Source organism: Aspergillus ibericus, assembly GCF_003184845.1.
Source record: "Aspergillus ibericus CBS 121593 unplaced genomic scaffold BO80scaffold_14, whole genome shotgun sequence".
Lineage (NCBI taxonomy): Eukaryota > Fungi > Ascomycota > Eurotiomycetes > Eurotiales > Aspergillaceae > Aspergillus > Aspergillus ibericus.
The window spans coordinates 369,593-388,842 of record NW_020292112.1 but is presented as its reverse complement, the minus strand read 5'-3'; the positions used below and the strand labels follow the sequence as shown (position 1 = coordinate 388,842).

Sequence of the window (19,250 nt, the reverse complement as noted above, 5' to 3'; positions counted from 1 at the left end):
TTTCCGGACAACAGAACGAATACGACGATGACCCAACTAAGATAAAGTATGGAGGCGATGTGATGCGATGAGATGAGCCACTCCCCTCCGGCAGTCCCCGGGCGCTGGCCTACTGGTGAATCGAGTCGCTTTTAAATATCAAGCAATGCCTGGGATGGTTAATTCACTCCATGCCCCTGGAAAGCCCATCGCTTACCCAGGACCACTATCACAAGCATGATTTTGATTGTCTTGGTGGCCTGCCTCGCATGGACGGCCTACATCCTCGCATGCACTGGTCGCAATTACCGCTCGGTCTGGGCGGCACACCCCGAGGTCCCCATTCTCGTCAGCGTCGTCTTCCTCGGTGAGCCGCTCTGGCGCTGCCTCCAGTCCCTCCGCCCAGCCACGTACAACGACCGCTTCTCCATCTTCTTCCAACTGCACAGATTTCAGAAGCATGCCTGGAACTTCTCCGATAAATATGCCCTTCACGCGCGATACGGCAAGTCATTCTACTTGGTAACGCCCACTCAATGTGAGTTCATCACTGCGGATGGTACCGTGGCTGGGGAGATTCTGAGTCGGAGCCAGAGCTTTGCGAAACCGGTTGGCCTCCTAAGTAAGTAATCCAGGTGCGCTCCCACCCTTGTGCACAGATTTACTAAAGTACTAGGAACAGGGAAGCTCGATGTGTTTGGCAAGAGCCTCGCCTCAGTAAGATCCCCGTTCCGCCCTGACTATTTTCTCAGACGGCATCATAAGCATGGCTGACGAACGCCTCGGCAGGTGGAAGGAATAGACTGGAAGCGTCACTGTAGACTTACGGCCGGCGCATTCAACGACCAGACGGACCAAGCAGCATGGTACAAGGCATTGGATCGAGCGGCCGATGTTCTATCAACATGGCTGGAGGCAGAGGCTGTCACGAGCACCAGCTCCGACATGGCCCACATCAGCATGGATGTGCTTTTCCAGGCCTGTCTCGCCCTCGATGACGAAAGCATTCTCAACCGTCCGAATCTGTCTTTGGATGACTGCAAGTCTAACCTAACCACCTTCTTGGATATGGTCTCGGGGACGAAGAAGCCATTTCTCGCACGCGATCGAGAATCGCGGAATGCGGGCGGAATCATCTCGGCCGCGCGACATTTAAGACGCACATTGGAGGAACTTATAGAATTTCGCCGACAGTGTCCCGCTGTCAATCGTACGGACCTGATTTCAATGATGCTGAAAGGTGAACGCCGGATGAACGCTCCGCCGGAGAAAGCAAGAGACAAGCTCTACCTCACTCCGGAGGAAGTCCGGGGTAACCTCTTCTTATTCCTTTTCGCAGGCCATGAGACTACGGCCAATACTCTGGTAGCGATTATATATCTCCTCGCGATATTCCCCTCATGGCAGGAGTGGGCTTTGCAAGAGATCGATTATCTCTTGCAGGACATCAGGGTGGATGAACTGCCCAATTATAAGCTCTTTCGTTCTACTAAGCGACTCAGAGCTGTCATGGTATGCTCATGCGGTCTTGAGCTTTTGACACCTTGAACCAAGCTAATGAGGTCTCCAGCTCGAGACACTACGGCTTTACGGACCGGTACTGAATATCCTAAGGGAGACTAAGCACCAGGGGCAGACAGTGGGTATAAATAATGAGCGATCGCTCATCCCTAAGAACACCAAGGTACGCATCAACAGTGTGGCCTTGCATACCGACCCGGACACATGGGGTCCCGACTCTTTGGAGTGGAGGCCGAACCGGTGGATATCAAGCAATCCGCCTGGGCCTACCAGCCGTGACTGTTCAATCCCCGTGAATGAATCGTACTGCACCAGCATGGAAAGAAGGCTGCTTGCTTGGTCCGAGGGAGCGAGGGTATGTCCGGGGAAGAAGTTTTCCCAGGTGGAAATAGTGGCTGTCTTGATCCAGTTGTTTCGCAACCACCGAGTGAGCATTATACCTCAGCCCGGACAGACGCTTGAGCAGGCGAGAATGAATGCGTATGACCGCGTTCAAAACAGCGTTATGAGACTTACCCTGCATATTGCAGACCCTGAAGCGGTTCGTGTCCGGTGGGACATACGACGGTAACCCAATTCAACAGTACTCAAGCAACATCCGGCGACTGCGCCTGTGCCAGATATTCTCCTTGTTGTGTCTAATATAGATCGTTCAAATTACTCCTCTTTCCAATATACGCTGTGAGGGGCATTGTATCAAACAAAAGTGTGGCCCTTCTCTGCAATCTACACGCAGATAATACATAGTAGGTTTAGGCGATTACTATGTACACCCATGTTGTTGTGCTGTGCCGCTGACATTCCTGATTTGAGTGCATCACCTACTCCAGCACTAGAATTAGCGCTTTTTCAATACTGAACCAATTAACTTATTGATATTTTATTGGATCTTTCTATTAATTCTCTTACAATTGTATCATAGCTGACTAGCTTCAACCATTTTGGTTTTATTACTTGCTAGAGCTTGATATCTACACGCCAAGTCCTATAGTGTCTGGTTCTCCCGCATCTAGCTATTCGATCCCGGCGCCTCCGCGTGTTTATTATCAGACTATGTTCATCGAATTCAGTTGAATAAGGCTAAGAATAGTAGGATTGGACAACTGGCTAGACCCACAAGCTCGCGGCCTCATAGACACCTAGAATGACTAAGACACTATAATATTAGAACAGGAGTGGGCGGAATAATTCACCAAGGACTTATGCGGTGTTGATATGAGACAACACCTCATGACTTTGCCCCGCTGCCAAACCATCTCGAACTTAGTTGTCAGACATTTCTCCCAGATTCGCGGGCAGCTCAGGCCTTGAGGAAGCGTCGGAGTGTGAACCACACCCTATACTATGAAATAGCAATGGTAGCAGCAAATGTTCAGAATGAGGATTATGGGTGAATAATGGCTCCTGGCGGCAGAATTAGTCACCCGTGACTCTCCGGAGGCGGAAAGGACATCCGCTGCAGGAAGACCTATATATACGAGTAATTGCCCAGCTACTGTTGCAGGGTTCCGTGAACGTTGCTGTCACATGACCCTATAATTAGACCTGGTGTGGCGGACCTCAGGTGTCCGAGCCCGAAAGACAGGGGGTGGTCATCACACAAAACATTCAACAAGTCGTTCATCATTCTCTTGATTCAAAGGGAAGCCAGCCATATTTCATACAGTGTGAGAACGGCCCGCGCAAGCTTATATATCCATCTTAGCTGTCCAGGTTCGTTGGCATCTCTAATGCAAATGGACGAAGCGGAGTCGCAATCATTTCCAGTCGACAGCGGGAAAAACCCCCTAGTCGCAAAGCGCACGACCCCCGAAGAGCCCGAATACGGCCCCGGATGCCAAAAAGCTCAAAAGCTTTCATAGCGGGGAGGTACCGTCGAACATGTAACCCTCCGCGATAACCCGGATTGTTCCTTTTCCAGAATAAGTATGCTCGGTCTTTGGAATGGCTTGAAGTCCTCTGACTGTCCTGAAGCCTGCAGTTGTAGAAGAGCGAAACGGCGAGATAGAATTCCGGGTCGTCAACAATGATGGCTCCACAGAGAGTATGATTGTCCTCACAGGGCTCAAAAACCTGTTTCAAAAGCAGCTACCGAAGATGCCCAAAGACTACATCGCCCGTCTCGTCTATGATCGCACGCACTTGTCTTTGGCCATCGTGAAAATGCCTCTAGAAGTCATTGGTGGAATTACATTTCGAGAAGTCCGACACCGCAAGTTCGCTGAAATCGTGTTCTGTGCCGTCTCATCGGACCAGCAGGTGAAGGGATACGGAGCGCATCTCATGGCCCACTTGAAGGACTATGTCAAGGCCACATCCCCCGTGATGCATTTTCTGACTTACGCTGATAACTACGCCACGGGGTATTTCCAAAAGCAGGGCTTCACTAAAGAAATCATGCTTGACCGTTCCATCTGGATGGGCTACATCAAGGACTATGAAGGCGGCACACTCATGCAATGCTCGATGCTTCCCCGAATACGGTATCTCGAAGTGGGCCGTATGCTTCTCAAGCAGAAGGAAACTGTTCTAGCGAAAATGCGTCCCTTGAGCAAAAATCACATTATACATCCACCGCCTCCGCAATGGGCTAACGGCGTCATCACTCCGATCGATCCACTCTCTATTCCTGCCATTCGAGCTGCTGGCTGGTCTCCGGACATGGACAAGCTAGCACGGGAACCACGACATGGGCCTCATTTTAACGAACTTCGGCGCTTTCTGAGCCAAATTCAAGCCCACAAACAAGCATGGCCCTTTGTCTCTCCGGTCAACAAGGACGAGGTCCCGGATTACTACAAAGTTATTGAAACCCCAATGGATTTGTCAACAATGGAAGAAAGATTAGAGAAAGATGCTTATTCGACCCCGAAAGACCTTGTTAACGATCTCAAGTTGATCTTTAGCAATTGTCGGCAGTATAATGACGCGACAACGGTATATGCCAAGTGTGCGATGAAGCTGGAGAGATACATATATTCTTTAATCAAGGAGGTACCGGAGTGGTATGACTTGCTGGAAGAATGAAGCTAGCGCATCAATGGCTCTCTTAAGACTCAACCTACTCTAAGCGAGACGAGAGTTTTGTAAGTATGGAGTCTGCGTTGGGCTATTTTTTTTGAAGGCGCTATGCCTATCATAATGTAGCATGATGGAGAAGAGTAGACATCTTGCAGAGGTCGAGTTGGGGTAAAGTTTCTCTGGATGGAAGTGGGACCAGCTTAAGATATGAAAATGATCATACCCTTGAGCATCGAAAAGTGATTATGTCCAAAATCAATCCAACAAAGCTGGACTCTTACATATGTGAGAAAAAGAAATGGAGAAGCATCAGGTTACAAGCTCTTGATGCATACGTAGAAACTCTTGATTGCTTCTTTTGCTATCGTCTCACATCCCCCATCCCCAGTTTCTTTTCTCTGGATCTGGCATACAAAATGCGCCCCATACTTGATGAGGACATCCTATGATATTTACTCACTGGAGATCGCCCATGCATAGGCACCAGAACCGTTGATAAATAAGGACTGTCTACTGCTTAGCTGAGGTTTTCAGTCTCATCGGTAATTTACTGAACTACCCACATACAGCATCTACGATAACCGTAATATTTGTCTACCTTCTTTCCAATGTCCATAACATGCGCCGCCAGAAAATCCCTTTTTTGGAGCAGAAAGGGAGCAGCTAGAAACTAAATTGATTGGTCTAACTTTGATGGAATATTCCAAGCGTAAGAGCACTGCACCCTAAGCAGCTGCCTAGATTGGTGACAAATACGAATACGAGCCCGAATGCGACATCCACCAGCCACCACGTTGGTATCAGCCAACGCAGCCTTACTGCTCTTGATGCATGTCATAACTATAAAACCAGTATGTATGTATCAGTTTCCACTGTCAGCACCAAATCCTCCCCAGACCCCAACCATGGTGGTAGGAGATTATCAACTCTACCGGTACGCCCCATCCCTCGCCGCCGCCATCGCAGCAACCGTCTGCTTCGGTCTCATCACAACATGTCATTCGATCCACTACATCGCCCAGCGAACATGGTTCTTCACACCCTTCATCATCGGGGGCATATGTACGTGGACACCACCACCACCACCACCTCTCCACCTTTCCCCAACCCCCACTCACGAACCCCAGTCGAAACCATCGGCTACATAGGCCGAATCCTCAACAGCCAACAAACCCCAAACTGGAGCACCGGTCCGTACATCATGCAAGAGCTCCTCCTTCTCATCGCCCCATCCCTCTTCGCCGCCTCCATCTACATGATCCTCGGACGAATCATCCAAGCCACAAAAGGCGACTCCCGCTCCCTCATCCCGGGACGCTGGATCACCCGAATCTTCGTCATCGGAGACATCATTGCCTTTTTTGCTCAAGCCGGGGGTACGTTCCCCTCCCACTGCATCTAGATAACCTATCCCATTCATAGCAAAAACAACAGGTGGCGGCATCCTCGCCCAAGCCAAAACCTCATCCCAAGAACGGCTCGGCAACTGGGTCATTATCGGGGGCCTGCTCGTACAGATCATCTTCTTCGTGCTGTTTATCTTCGTGTCGGGGGTGCTTCACGTTCGTATGAGACGTCATCCTACGCGACAGGCGCGGAAAACGCGAGTCCCCTGGGATCGGTTCCTCGGGGTGTTGTATCTCACTAATGGGTTGATTCTGGCGCGCTCGGTGTATCGTGTTATTGAGTTTGCGGAGGGGTCGGATGGGGCGTTGCAGAGGCGGGAGGTGTGGTTGTATGTGTTTGATGGGTTGTTGATGTTTTTGGTGATGGTGGTTTTGTTGCTTTATCATCCGAGTCGGCTTGTGTGGGTGGAGGAGAGGAGCGGGGGAGGTGCTAGGAGGAGAGGGAAGAAAGGGAGGAGGAGAAAGTCGAGTTCCAGACGTCGTGTGGAGCGGGAGATGATGGGTGTTGTTTGAATGATGCCATGAACTCAGACCTCTGACATTGTTGAATGATGTACGGGCGTCATATGATCTAATGAGCTCCAGGTGAAAAAGATGCATGCTACACAGTGAATACTCCGTAGTTAGTAATGTCAAAGGCTACAGACTCATGACAAGCTATCTTTTGTGAACAGAGGCCTAGGCGCGTCCAGCGTGGAAAACAATACCTAGGGTCCGCGGGCAACTTACGAAATCTTTCTATGGTAGAGATTAATAGTTGGTCAACATTGAAAGTTCCAAACTCATAATTTAAAGCTACTAGGTATCCCGTGGGCCTGCGGGTGGTATTGGTGTAAAATGACTGACCACAACTTAGCTGGATTATTCAATGTTGAGACGTCTGTTATACCTTCTATACCGGTAGTTGGAAGGCATATGTCCTTGATAGTCTACTTGGTAATAATTTCCCTCCTTTATGAAGGCGTAACGTTGCTACCCTTTCTAGAGATGGTCGTAGATCAGCGTGCAATGGATTGAGCTTGGGAATATCCAATCCGCTTAGCTGCAATATACAAAAGGATCAATACGACAACCCATATTTTATAAACGAGCCTGCCACGTCTCCCAGAACGCTGGAACTCGAGAGACTGCCTCGGCCAGTTTGCGCAGACCTGTAATCCCTCGTTCAGCATGAACACTGGCGACCTCTGGACCCGGTACATTCAGCGAATTGTTAAACACCTCCAAAGACATCGGCCCCCGGTATCCCGTCGCCACTACCGCGGCGGCAACCAGCTCCACCGGCATATATCCCCCGCGCTGCGATTCAAACGGAAACAAGCGATGTCCGCGCGACCACGGCAACAATGCAGGCACTTCTGGATCCGTCGGCGGGCGAAAGGTCTTGGGATACATGAGCTCCGCATCGCCCACCTGAAAGAAGAAGATGCGATCGCCAGGCACCGAAGCCACAAGCGACGCTAGAGAGGCACGTAACACGTCCAAGGACTCCTCCAGGGTTGGATAAATACGGCCATGACCAGCGGGGTTATACGGATCCGCAAACTCCACCGCCAGCACATTGAATGCATCGACAATCAGTCCAACATTCGGACGGTTGGCCATCCGCACGACTTCCCAAGTGGATGCCCAGGTGTTGCGCGTCGCCCAGGAAAGACCCTCATACCCGATACGCAACATGGGACCACCATCTGCATCCGAATAAGCCTTGGCCATGTCGCCGAGTTCCGCTAGATCGCGTGCAACCGTCTTCAGGTCCGACGTGACTCCCTCATCGGTGCGGATGTTGGCACACATAAACACGAGGTCGGTGTCAAAGGCGCGCATGAACGGGAAACGCTTGGCCACCAGATCCAGCGAGGCGCGCCGCTCAGCGGGGTCCTTGATGCCCTCGATCTTGCGCAGAGGCTGGGTGCATGCGATGCGCATTCCCAGGGACCGAACTAGGGCGCCGAGCTTCCGTGCGATCTGTAGGTTGTCCGGGGTCGCTTCCCAGAGCTGGTCACCGGGAAGTCCATGTTCCTCGAGATAGGCGGCCCAGCATTCGTCGAAGAGGTCGATCCAGCGGTAGCCGGCTTTGGCGGCTGCTTCGAGACGGGGTTGGAGGGGATGATGGATGGCGTTGCCGAGGGAGAGAGTGGCAGTGCCAAACTCGTTGGGGATGGAAGGAGGTGGCCAGGGGATAGGCATGATTAAGGTATAATGTGGTGAAAAGAGGTGTGGGTTTCTTGGATTCTCGAGAGGGGGCGACGAGTCATCGCATGAGCCGGCTAATCGTTCTGTTCTGAAGATGCGGGGTGAAGGCTTTCCCGTCTTGGGGAGGGAGAACCTGGCCCCGGGACGATCCTCCCAGATGTCTGGGGAGTCTGGGGATTATCCGGGGTAAAAGATTTGTGCCTTTGGGCCTGAGGTACACATCCTTCTGACGTCGACTAGGTTCTCAATCCATGGGTCGTGCAGAGGCTGTTTCATCTACCCCCCATGAGCCTCACGAGCAATTCTCTTCATACAGAGCCTCCTGACAGTAAGTGGGCGGATGACCAGGATACCTCCATCAGGTTCACAACTGAAAGCCTAACAACGAAGACACTGAGAAGATGTACAGGGAAAGAATTGAGAAAGTTAGTGACAAAACAGATTGCCGATAATCAATGTGTCGAATGGCTGAATGAACGGATGACATCGGATCTCCTCAGAATCCTAATCAACTAGGGTGTCGACCGGGGCTGTCGGCATCTTCCGCTATCTCCGAGTGTCGTCTGGAGTAGACTTTACCCCCGCATCAAGAAGGAGGGGTATCTCAATTCCTTGTCCAGTTTCCTAGTCGTACTCACCCATAAGAGCACAGCCAGGCTCTTTCTCGCCACCCCAATTTCTATCCGGCAAGTTGACGGGCCCAATGAGACATGCCGTGCCAAGTTAGACCACCCATCGCCTGGACTCGGAGCTGTTGGACCTTGGATGAGAAGGGCCATCGGGGTCGGAACGGCCGGCGCTGCAGGATCTCCAGTGCGACCGATGCAAGGACACGTCAGATCTGCATGGCCGGGCTGGAGATTCCCCGCCAGTCTAGAGGGAACAATCCCGGCGGGACGCCCTGGATCTTAATGTCCCTGGGCCAAGGCACTCCGGTCAGCTCGGCTGCCAATGTTCGGGATGCGTACCAACCGCCGTCAAGGTTCGGGCAGGAGAATGCTATACTCCGGATGTTGAACACCGAACTTCTGCAAACCAATTCTCGCCGCGGAAGGAGGAAACAAATACCCCTTGCTTGCCCGGGGGAACCGGACCCTGATGGCTCAGTCTGATTTCCCCAACAATGTGGATCCCACATTCTCTCCGCACCGGCCCAGCCCCCGTCATCCCCGACTACTAGCATACTAGCAGTTCCCACCGTCCTTTAACTAGTACTGCATCTCACGTCGTACCACCCCCCCAAATTTCCCCCCAATGATGCCTTGTTCATTGACCGAGATGGGAATTAGCCTAATCGGCTAAATCCTCTGGGGATGGCTACTTAAACCCTCGCCGACAAGATGGAGATCTGTAGTGTATACCGATCGAAAAAGCGCATCCTCCGTCCGCTCAGATCATGAATCCGAGATAGAAGACGAAACATGTATTTCTCTTCTATTCTCGCCCTGGGCGCTTTGGTCCAGGCTGCGGCATCCACCTATATTGCCCCCAATTCGACCGGCATCCGTCTCCAGCATGGCTTCGAGACCATTCTCATCCAACCCTTTGGATACGACGGGTTCCGCGTGCGCGCATGGCCCTTCCGTCCTCCCTCGGGCAACGAGATCAGCTTCATCTATGACCCTCCACTTGAAGGCTTCGAGGACTCCGCGCATGGCATGAGTTATGACACCGCAACCACTGGCACGGAGCCTCGCACCCTGCGCAACGGCAACATAATCCTGCGCACCACCGGATGGGGAGGTACAACGGGCGGGTACAGACTGTCCTTCTCGCGCGTCAATGAGGATGGGAGCGAGACCCTCCTCACCAACGAGTACGCCCCGCTCAAGTCCCTCAACCCCCGGTACTATCACTGGCCCGGTCCCGGGCCCGAATTCTCAGCCGAGTTCTCCTTCAGTGCGACCCCGGATGAGCAGATCTATGGCACGGGTACACAGCAAGATCATATGATCAATAAGAAGGGCCAGGTCATTGACTTGGTGAACTTCAACACGCATATCCCCACCCCCGTCTTCATGAGCAACAAAGGTTACGCCTTTATCTGGAACATGCCGGCCGAGGGACGCATGGAGTTTGGGCCCCTTCGAACCAGGTTCACCGCCGCGACGACAACGCTGGTCGACTATGTGATTGTGGCCTCTGCGCCAGGCGACTACGATACTCTGCAGCGGAGAATTTCGGCCCTGACGGGGCGGGCACCGGTCCCGCCGGACTTTGCCCTTGGGTACATCCAGTCGAAGCTGCGGTACGAGAACCAAACAGAAGTTGAGCTTCTGGCACAGGACTTCCATGACCGTGGGATCCCGGTGGCCATGATCGTGATTGATTATCAGTCGTGGGCGCACCAGGGAGACTGGGCACTCGATCCGCGCCTGTGGCCGAATGTTGGGCAGATGTCGGCGCGGGTAAAGAACCTCACAGGAGCCGAGATGATGGCGTCGCTGTGGCCCAGTGTCGCGGATGATAGTGACAATTACGCTGCACTGCAGGCGAACGGGTTGCTTTCAGCCACGCGCGACGGCCCCGGCACCACTGACTCCTGGAACGGGTCATACATCCGCAACTATGACTCGACCAACCCTTGGGCGCGCGAGTTCCTCTGGAGCATGCTGAAGAAGAACTACTACGACAAGGGGATCAAAAACTTCTGGATCGACCAGGCCGATGGCGGAGCTCTGGGTGAGGCGTATGAGAACAACGGACAGAGTACGTACATCGAATCGGTACCGTATGCCCTGCCGAATGTACTGTACGCCGCCGGAACGCAGCTCAGCGTGGGCAAGTTGTACCCCTGGGCGCATCAGCAGGCGATCGATGAAGGGTTCCGCAATGCAACGGACACGGAAGAGGGGGGCGCTTGCACCCAAGTCTCGCTGAGTCGGTCCGGATACATCGGGTCCCAGCGGTTCTGCAGCATGATCTGGTCCGGAGATACCACGTCCGTGTGGGATACGCTGGCCGTGCAGGTGGCTAGTGGCCTGTCCGCCGCAGCAACAGGCTGGGGCTGGTGGACCGTCGATGCCGGCGGTTTCCAGGTTGACCCCACAGTCTGGTGGAGTGGTAACATCGACACCCCCGAATTCCGGGAGTTGTATGTGCGCTGGCTGGCCTGGGCGACCTTCTTGCCCTTCATGCGCACTCACGGCAGCCGGGCCTGCAACTTCCAGGACGCCTACACCTGCGCCAACGAGCCGTGGTCGTACGGCGAAGCCAACACTCCCATTATCGTCTCGTACATCCATCTGCGCTACCAGCTAGGCGCCTATCTGCGCTCCATTTTCAAGCAATTCCACCTCACCGGTCGGAGTATCATGCGCCCGTTGTATATGGACTTCGAGAAGACCGACCCGAAGATCTCCACGCTCACGGCATCGAACAGCAACTTCACGACGCAGCAGTACATGTTCGGCCCACGCCTGTTGGTCTCCCCGGTGACCTTGCCCAACGTGACCGAGTGGCCGGTTTATCTGCCGCAGACGGGCGACAACAGCACCAAGCCATGGACCTACTGGTGGACAAACGAGACGTACGCAGGAGGGCAAGTGGTGAAGGTTCCAGCGCCGGTGCAGCACATCCCTGTGTTCCATCTGGGGTCGAGGGAAGAGGTCCTCACAGGAAATGTGTTCTAGGCTTCTCAGTATCAAATTTAGAGAGAAACAAAATGTTTGTTGAGCAATTATAAGGACATGTCTGTGTTAGATGCCAAAAAGTCCATGTATGATTCGCGCTCGCGTTTCACCAATAGAGTTGCTATCGATAGTAGTTTCCGAGGCCCATCAAATTGACTCAAGATCCGGGGAAGGTGAGTTCGAGCAGTCAGGTGAGCGAGGCACGTGCTTTCGCCTTGGTTTTCTGCCTGGCCTCACCTACGCTGGAACAATTCAGTAAAAACTTCAAGGTCTTCCTTTACTAGCGGTCGTCGAGTACGCAGCGTCCTGGGCTGATCCATACAGTTTGACTGGCTATGAAAGAGCAAGATTGAGTGTTGAGCCAGGATACCAAACCCGAGTCTTCTCAAGAGTGGCATGGAATGCATTGAAACAAGCACGCTATGAAACAGGATCTCTTGGTACAGGTAAGAAGTGACCACAGGAGACAAGCACATGAAGATGAAGGCAAGCAACGCTGATGAGACCCAGACGTTTAGTCACACCCTACCAGTGGCTTCTGCTCCGGCAACTCGGATGGCGGCATTCGGCAACGTGCACGGTATCGGATGATGTCAATCAGGATATACACGGTGCACAGGGCTTGCAGCACCGCTGCTGTCCAGGCCATTCCCAGGAACGATGTACTCGTAGTCGCTGATACTCCATGTCCATTGCCCGAGGTGTTGATCAACTTCACGAACTCGGTCGTGATGACGCTGGCAATGACGGAAGCGACTCCGAAGCTGAACAGGCTCACCTGCAGGATCAATACATTAGACGGATGCTGAATTCAAGGGCCGATAGTGCGGGACTTCTTTCACTTACCAGGAAGATCAGAAACTCCACTCGAGACGGCGGAGTCTCGGAATCGAAGCGAGGGGATGGGTCCCCGGTGTAGCTGGGGGGCCTGCTTGACGCTCGTGTGCAGGCAATTGACCAGATCCGAGCTCCGATAGCCAAAGCTGCGGTTGTCGTACCGAAAATGAAAAACACGACCATGGTGGTGTTGGTTGGGCCCAACGCCTCGAAGTCGTCCGTGATGCACGAAGGCCACTCATCCGGCGATAGCGTTCCAGATGGCGTTCCCAAGGCATTGAGAATGGCCTCGCTCGGGTTGAAGGTAAACAGCACGCTGCGGTCAGAGCAGCCGATAATTTCATTTTTGATCGTGGTGGCATTTGTGGTCTCATCTGACACACACAATTCCTGAAACCCAGTACAATAGGACATGGTGTAGACGGAGAAATAATCGGGGGCCCCCGCGCCACCAGCGCCTCCGGTATATAACTGGCGAATATGACATGAGTTGGGGACTTCAATCCGTGACACCACCACTTACAGTTAGAAGAGATGCCTGGGGCAGGAGCTGACGCTGGCTACCAGCGAAGAGACACAGGATGCCCAGCAGAAAAGCAACGCAGGAGCCCATGATGGGCAGCACGGCACGGATACAGCTCATGGTGACCGGCTAATCGTCCCCGAGGTTTTTACCAGTGAGAGATATGATTGCAGACTTTAATCTGCTGAAACATAGATGGATGGGCGAGTCTCTGCATGGGGTAATGGATATAAACCAAAGAACGAGTCATACGCCAGAACAAGACAATCGAGGAGAGCACAGAGAACTTATACATCGACAGGCAAATTCAGGCGTGTCGTGTGCCATTGGGCAGGCCCATGTCCTACTGCCGCCTGCGGTGACCAGCCGCCAAATGCTGGGAATTCTTAACCCTGCCTTAAACTGTTTCAAGCTTGCGCCGCCAGGTTAGGCTAAGCCCGTGGCTTTCCTTCCGAGGCATGTCCCAATGCTTGGTGGATGACGCCGTGGACGGACCTGGGTCTCGATCGAGGAGCACGCTCAGACCGATCTGTCTCCGGATACAATCCCAGCCCCGCGATTTATCATACATCATCGAGGAATCCCTGTACTGTGGCGTTCGAGAGAAGTAGATTCGTTGCTCCTGCTGCCCCAGGCGATGCTAAAGTCAATGGCGATCAGCACGGGAGATAGTCCGATCATCCTTGACAGATTCAGCATCCCTATTTTGTTTAATCGCAAAACAGCACTGTGAATTGACCTTCGACTACGACAAGAGCTCTTCCAGGCCAGAGGAATGAAGGTTATTCCAATCATCCGGAGCCAGTTCGCCAGGGCGCCAAATTGTCTTGGGGTGGATGTCTTCTCCGGAAGACCTTTCCATTCCCCACCCACCACCCATTGGTATGCGAGAATACGCTTAGCCTCGCGTTGCACAAAATTCTTCAGTTCCTCGGCCAAAATACTTCAAAGTAAAACAGAAGAGATGTTTCACTCTAGGGTCCAATCATACGGCTGTGTGAGTTGGACGGTCCTCCTTCTTGGAATACACAATAGGCTGCCCAGCAGGCCTGGACAATACGTACTAGCTCAGAAAGAGCAACCAACAATGAGATCAGTTTCCCGGAAATTGTATCGAGGATCGCCACCAATCGACTCATCGAGGCCATGTCTGAAATCATCTAGGCAGCGATGACATCGGCATAAGCAGCTTGCAGAGGCATACACGTCAATGCAGGGCTTGGAGTGTCCATTCTAATGTGCGAACTACGCTCTTGCAAGTTGCAACCATCATAAAGGGGGATTAATTATGGACGTAATATGGCATTTGTCTGTGAAATTTCACAGGAATCTGGCTGCACTTATTCTAGGGGTTTCCCACAAACTAATTGATGAGTCCATTGCGCTGCAAACATAGATAGTGACCACAGTCGCATATGGGAGTGAAGATTGCTGGCGATGATACCGGACATGAATCACAAGACCTTTTAACAAAAAGCGCCGATCTGGCCTGGTATTCAGAAGATTGTCTTTTTCGCATCACCCAACTCCACCTCCTGTCGCTGATGAAGTCCTCACGCGGACGAAGACAGAATCAATGGACCATTAGAAATATGCATCTTCTTGGACTACTAGGTGATCGGCCTCTCGTGAAGGACGCCAGGAACTGAGGTAAGGATGTATTATATCCTATAGCCTTTTGTCTATGTCTATCTTTTATGGTCATACTTACAGTAATGTCTTTGTCTACAGTCTTCCACTATGCTTGTTTGATCTCTTCCGCGACAGGCTCCATCACAGGGGCCAGTTTACTCTTCCGCCGGATACGACTACCATAGAGGTAGAACATCACCGGGATTGGGATCATCACCACAGCAATACATCCCAGCAGCGTACCGGCCCATTGAATACCCAGGTTGTTGAACATCTGTCGCGTGAAAAGAGGAAAGACGGCACCCACCATGGATCGCATCATGGTGTTGGCCGCAAAGGCCGACGCAGCACTACATCATTAGCATGTAGCTCGGTGCGTATTGAAGAATAATGAATCTAAAGGGAGAAACGGAGTGCACTCACAATTTGGAATAAGTGTCCAGAATATAGTTGAAGCACTGCATGAAGATGGAAGTTAAGCCAAATCCCACCGCCACTCCGGCAGCCGTGGGGGCCATCCAATGGATTGAACTATCCCAGCCAGTCCATCCAAACCTGCTCTCGCTCGTCAGTATTCCACCAGGCTCGGCGTGCGCCCGAGGGAGGGAGCCATACCAGAATAGCCCACCAGCAAACGCGGCGCCACCAACAATGCAAGGGGGGAGACGCCATTCCGGCACCGACACGCCGTTGTTGGCCATCAATTTCCGCGAATAGGATCCCGACAGCGATAAGACAAACGCACTGCCAGCGATTTCTCCAATGATCAGGCCAATGAAGGGCAACCCTGCGACACCCCCAGTCATGCCATAGGTGCCTTCAAAGACAATCGGATACGCCTCCAGCAGTGCATAGGCTAATCCATAGATGAACGACATGTAGAGAGTGAGCAGAAACGCAATCGGCTCGGTGAACAGAATCAAGAACGGACGCGCCAAGTTCTTGGTGACCAGCTCCTGGAAGCTAATTTCCAATTCGTCCTGGCGAGCATGAATTCCCCAATTCCGCGTCTGGCGTCGGAGAATTGCCGCTTTCTGTACCAGGATGATAGGGGCGTATGTCTCTTCGGTAAAGAGCGCTATCAACGCGAGGCAGAAGAACCCAACAATGGCGGGAACATACAGCGTCCACCGCCAGCCGAGATGGCTTGACGCCGTGAAGCCACCGATGAATGGGGCTGTGAACGGACCTGTGAATACCGACATGGTGTACATGGCGATGGCGACCCCACGCTGGTGATTGTTGAAGACATCGGACAGGCTAGCGGGTACCAGGGCAATGATGCTGGCTGCGAAGAAACCAGCGAAGAAGCGGGACAGCATCAGGGTCTGGGTGTCCTTGGCGGTGGCGCACGCTATAGTGAAAATATCGAAGCCAAACATCCCGATCAATAGCGGCCATCGCCGGCCGAGCAGCTCTGAGCCGGGGGCCCATACCGTTGGCCCAGCCGAGAAGCCCAAGACGTACAGAGTCGTTCCTAGTGCCGCGACTTCTTCACCAAAGCCAAACTCTTTCATGGCACCAGAAGCGGCAGTCGCAAATACTGCACTGCCATAGGCGGTAACCAGAGCACATGAGGTGAGAAGTGATCCAAGAATGACTCTACGAGGGCATCAATAACCATTCCCATGCGACCTAGGTCGGATAAATGAGGGCTACTCTTGCTTACCTCTTCTTCATGGGCCAGTTGTGAGGATGCATCGGATCGTCCGCTCCTTCAAATTCGACCACATACGCCTCCGAGTCCGGTAGAGGCGGCGGGTAGGGTTTCCCAGCCCCGAGGGGTAGCCATTGGTCTTGCGGTATGCGACTTCCTCGCGATCCTACCGTAAGTTGCTGCTGAAGACGATAGGTGTTGATACGCTCGAGCTCGATGCTGTCATGGGGGCCGGAGGCTCCGACCTGCGAGCCGTGACGATGGGAGACAGCTGACATGCGTTCCGCTATCGAGGAACCGTCGTCAGCTTCGGCTTCGTATGTATCATGATGAAGTCGGTCCATGGCCATGGATCAGCTTCTGCACCATAGAATGGCGAACCTAAGGGCCAGGGAAGGTCGGGGTGAGAAGGGTCAGCTACAAAAGACAAGGATTATAAGGATTCCATAGTATTAATATCAGTCTGTTGGCCCCAAGGAGGCCCTCCAAATTTTCATTCCTTATTTTTCTTTTTCCTCAGCTTTGGGCGGGAACCAATGCTCCAGTGGGTCGTGGAAGGATGGACATTGTCCACTCAGCCAAAGCCTCTAGATCCACTGCCTCAGTGGATACACTGGCTAAAGGATATCCTCCTGGGGTTGTGCCGGATAAAACGGAGCAGGCATGGCACTAAGGGCATGCAACCCGGCCCATCATCAGGTTAGCTAGGCACCGAGACTGCGATTCGGAGTTAGAGATTCGGGGCGGCGGAACCGGGAGGGTAATCGGAGGGCAGTCCCGGTGTCGGTTGGGGGCTCTTCGTAGTTCTTACTGTTCCCGATATATCGTTATCAGGGAGCTATCCACTGTATCCACCGCGTAGATAGGTACTGTGAGAAAGATCTAGGACATAAGAGCCGAGCGCGACTGTTGTCTACGGGAATTATCCCGCTGTGGGGGAAAGAGGAGGATGGAATCCACCCTTCTATTTCACCGGCATTTCCCACAAGTATAGACCTACGATGTACATCTATACTTTGCAGCCAGTCGGTGTCCTTTGGTCAATCAGATCGTATGATGGTGCTGAAGGACGGCGAAATGGTGAAATGGTGCAATGATGAAATGATGGATGAAGGAGGCGTGATGATTGCCTCGGAAAGAAAAGCGGAACCAGCAAAGGGGCGGAATACTTTCCGCTGCCAGCGGGGAATCGGAATCTCACCAGTCAGTCCCTCAGTCAGGCATGATAGATAGAGCCTCGATGCCTTAGTCCTTCTCCAACTGGAACAAAATCCTTGTTAAATCACGAATATAGCTTGCAAAGCACTGGCGGAGTCCATCATGCAAATCACCGCTGACCGAGCACGAGTTCTCGGGCCCCACCATGGGCCATGCAGGCGTGGATTTGATACTAACCAAATCACCACTCACCGATAAGAAAGGTGGGGTCACAAAGGACGCCTTTCGAGATTCGAACAGCACACACCGAACTGCAATAATAAGAATCCCTAGATTCCACGCCGCGGGGAAACGACCTCTCACCACCGGCAGCCAGGAAATCAGATTCCGACCCCGTCGGGAAATGACACCGAGCGGCAGTCTGCGGGATCTTCTTCGTGATCTTTATCTACTACCCTTCCCCTCCTCGAACCCCTCAGTTCCCTGGGTCTGAAGATCGATCGACATCAACGAGCTTAAATCGAGAAACTGCGTGAAAATGATTACTGGTCTCGCGCACGTCAACATCCTCGTCCCGGAAGGGACCCTGGACCTGGCAGAAGAATTCTACACCAACACGCTGGGTCTGCCATCCGCCCCAGTTCCCCACCTACAAAAGGGAACGCTTTTATGGTGAGCAACCCCAAATCGGGACCCTGCTTCGAGGAGATCCGGTCAGAATTGATCGCAAATAGGTTCAACCTCACGCCGGACGGTAGCCAGCAAATTCACGTGGCCTTTGGGAAGAACGGCGAGCTAGACTCCAGACGCCATGCCTGCCTGAGGGTCGCGTCGCTGGAGGCACTGCTGAACCTGCAGCAGCGCATCTGGGAACATCTTCAGAGGGGCGGTGCTGCTGCTCCCTTGCACGCCGATCAGCCTGGCGAGCAGAATTCGGGTATGTCCTTTCTATTCTATCTCTCCGATGTTCTCATTGCCATAGGACATGCCTATATGAGCAATTGCTGCCGTCTTCTACCTTCTTCTCAGAATCTGCATTTCTTCTACTGGCCTCCTTGTTGAACGTTCCTACTGATCACTATGAGTTTTATATAGGGGCCCAAGGCGTCGAATATCCGAGTCGATTTTTTGCGAGGGACTACGCGGGCAATAGGCTGGAGTTCACTCTATGACACCCTTGAATGAGTCTAATGGATCACTGTTTGTCGATACCTATTGAGCGGAGACCATTGTGTCATGATCCAATAAATATCCACTTTTCGATTCCTCAATTGGCTCACTCCATGAACCACCTACAAGTATGCCCTGTGAACATCCAAAAGTGTTGGGCTATTGTATGCTACCCCAACCTTTGTAGGCACTGCCTTCTCTGTCCGTTTACCCCCACGCGCAGACTACAGAGTGCATCTTATTCAGATTGATCGGAACCAGATTCCCTGCCGGGTGCCATCCAATCTCAAGTTCACCCAGGTAGCTCCGCCATGTGCAGTTTGGCACTGCCGTATGGGATGAAATCACTCACACAGGTTTTACTACACTTAGGGGAAAGGGGTGCCGTGATGTGGAATGGGAGGTGATCGGTACAGCGTACAGCAAGGCACCGTGGTATATGGGCACAGTATTACAGACTCGTGGTTCCACTCGAGCACTGGCAGTCATCTTCACGTGCATATGGGATCGACCTGACG

At 52.7% G+C, this 19,250-nt stretch overlaps 8 protein-coding genes across 8 annotated transcripts; 5 read left to right on the top strand and 3 right to left on the bottom strand.

The window, feature by feature from the left end:
• Nucleotides 1–216: 216 nt before the first annotated feature.
• BO80DRAFT_352891 (cytochrome P450) lies at nucleotides 217–2,071 on the top strand (the record flags this gene model as incomplete). The annotated part of the gene is made up of 5 exons (XM_025715642.1): nucleotides 217–601; nucleotides 662–696; nucleotides 769–1,219; nucleotides 1,253–1,491; nucleotides 1,550–2,071. The coding sequence occupies 5 exons, from the start codon at nucleotides 217–219 to the stop codon at nucleotides 2,069–2,071; spliced, it is 1,632 nt and encodes a 543-aa protein (XP_025576496.1).
• A 1,242-nt stretch (nucleotides 2,072–3,313) lies between these two features.
• BO80DRAFT_41228 (bromodomain-containing protein) lies at nucleotides 3,314–4,647 on the top strand. Its single transcript, XM_025718014.1, has 2 exons — nucleotides 3,314–3,426; nucleotides 3,475–4,647. The coding sequence occupies exon 2, from the start codon at nucleotides 3,547–3,549 to the stop codon at nucleotides 4,525–4,527; it is 981 nt and encodes a 326-aa protein (XP_025576495.1). The 5' UTR covers nucleotides 3,314–3,426; nucleotides 3,475–3,546; the 3' UTR covers nucleotides 4,528–4,647.
• Nucleotides 4,648–5,426: 779 nt separating this feature from the next.
• Nucleotides 5,427–6,440, top strand: BO80DRAFT_501271 (RTA1 domain-containing protein; the record flags this gene model as incomplete). The annotated part of the gene is made up of 3 exons (XM_025724278.1): nucleotides 5,427–5,583; nucleotides 5,670–5,897; nucleotides 5,944–6,440. The coding sequence occupies 3 exons, from the start codon at nucleotides 5,427–5,429 to the stop codon at nucleotides 6,438–6,440; spliced, it is 882 nt and encodes a 293-aa protein (XP_025576494.1).
• Nucleotides 6,441–6,879: 439 nt separating this feature from the next.
• On the bottom strand, nucleotides 6,880–8,263 carry BO80DRAFT_41199 (sugar phosphate isomerase/epimerase family protein). The gene has a single exon (XM_025718001.1). The coding sequence runs from the start codon at nucleotides 8,115–8,117 to the stop codon at nucleotides 7,008–7,010; it is 1,110 nt and encodes a 369-aa protein (XP_025576493.1). The 5' UTR covers nucleotides 8,118–8,263; the 3' UTR covers nucleotides 6,880–7,007.
• A 1,105-nt stretch (nucleotides 8,264–9,368) lies between these two features.
• BO80DRAFT_424084 (uncharacterized protein) lies at nucleotides 9,369–11,852 on the top strand. The gene has a single exon (XM_025719190.1). It carries the CDS (start codon nucleotides 9,545–9,547, stop codon nucleotides 11,753–11,755), a length of 2,211 nt encoding a protein of 736 aa, XP_025576492.1. The 5' UTR covers nucleotides 9,369–9,544; the 3' UTR covers nucleotides 11,756–11,852.
• Nucleotides 11,853–12,115: 263 nt separating this feature from the next.
• BO80DRAFT_424083 (uncharacterized protein) lies at nucleotides 12,116–13,385 on the bottom strand. The gene is made up of 3 exons (XM_025719189.1): nucleotides 13,116–13,385; nucleotides 12,602–13,063; nucleotides 12,116–12,533 (listed from the first exon to the last, which is right to left on the bottom strand). The coding sequence occupies exons 1-3, from the start codon at nucleotides 13,233–13,235 to the stop codon at nucleotides 12,270–12,272; spliced, it is 846 nt and encodes a 281-aa protein (XP_025576491.1). The 5' UTR covers nucleotides 13,236–13,385; the 3' UTR covers nucleotides 12,116–12,269.
• Nucleotides 13,386–14,853: 1,468 nt separating this feature from the next.
• On the bottom strand, nucleotides 14,854–16,754 carry BO80DRAFT_443960 (MFS transporter; the record flags this gene model as incomplete). Its single annotated transcript, XM_025721397.1, has 4 exons — nucleotides 14,854–15,097; nucleotides 15,171–15,302; nucleotides 15,363–16,349; nucleotides 16,417–16,754. The coding sequence occupies 4 exons, from the start codon at nucleotides 16,752–16,754 to the stop codon at nucleotides 14,854–14,856; spliced, it is 1,701 nt and encodes a 566-aa protein (XP_025576490.1).
• A 933-nt stretch (nucleotides 16,755–17,687) lies between these two features.
• BO80DRAFT_379384 (putative glyoxalase family protein) lies at nucleotides 17,688–18,978 on the top strand. The gene is made up of 3 exons (XM_025716775.1): nucleotides 17,688–18,234; nucleotides 18,297–18,499; nucleotides 18,658–18,978. Exons 1-3 carry the CDS (start codon nucleotides 18,101–18,103, stop codon nucleotides 18,732–18,734), a joined length of 414 nt encoding a protein of 137 aa, XP_025576489.1. The 5' UTR covers nucleotides 17,688–18,100; the 3' UTR covers nucleotides 18,735–18,978.
• Nucleotides 18,979–19,250: the final 272 nt, after the last annotated feature.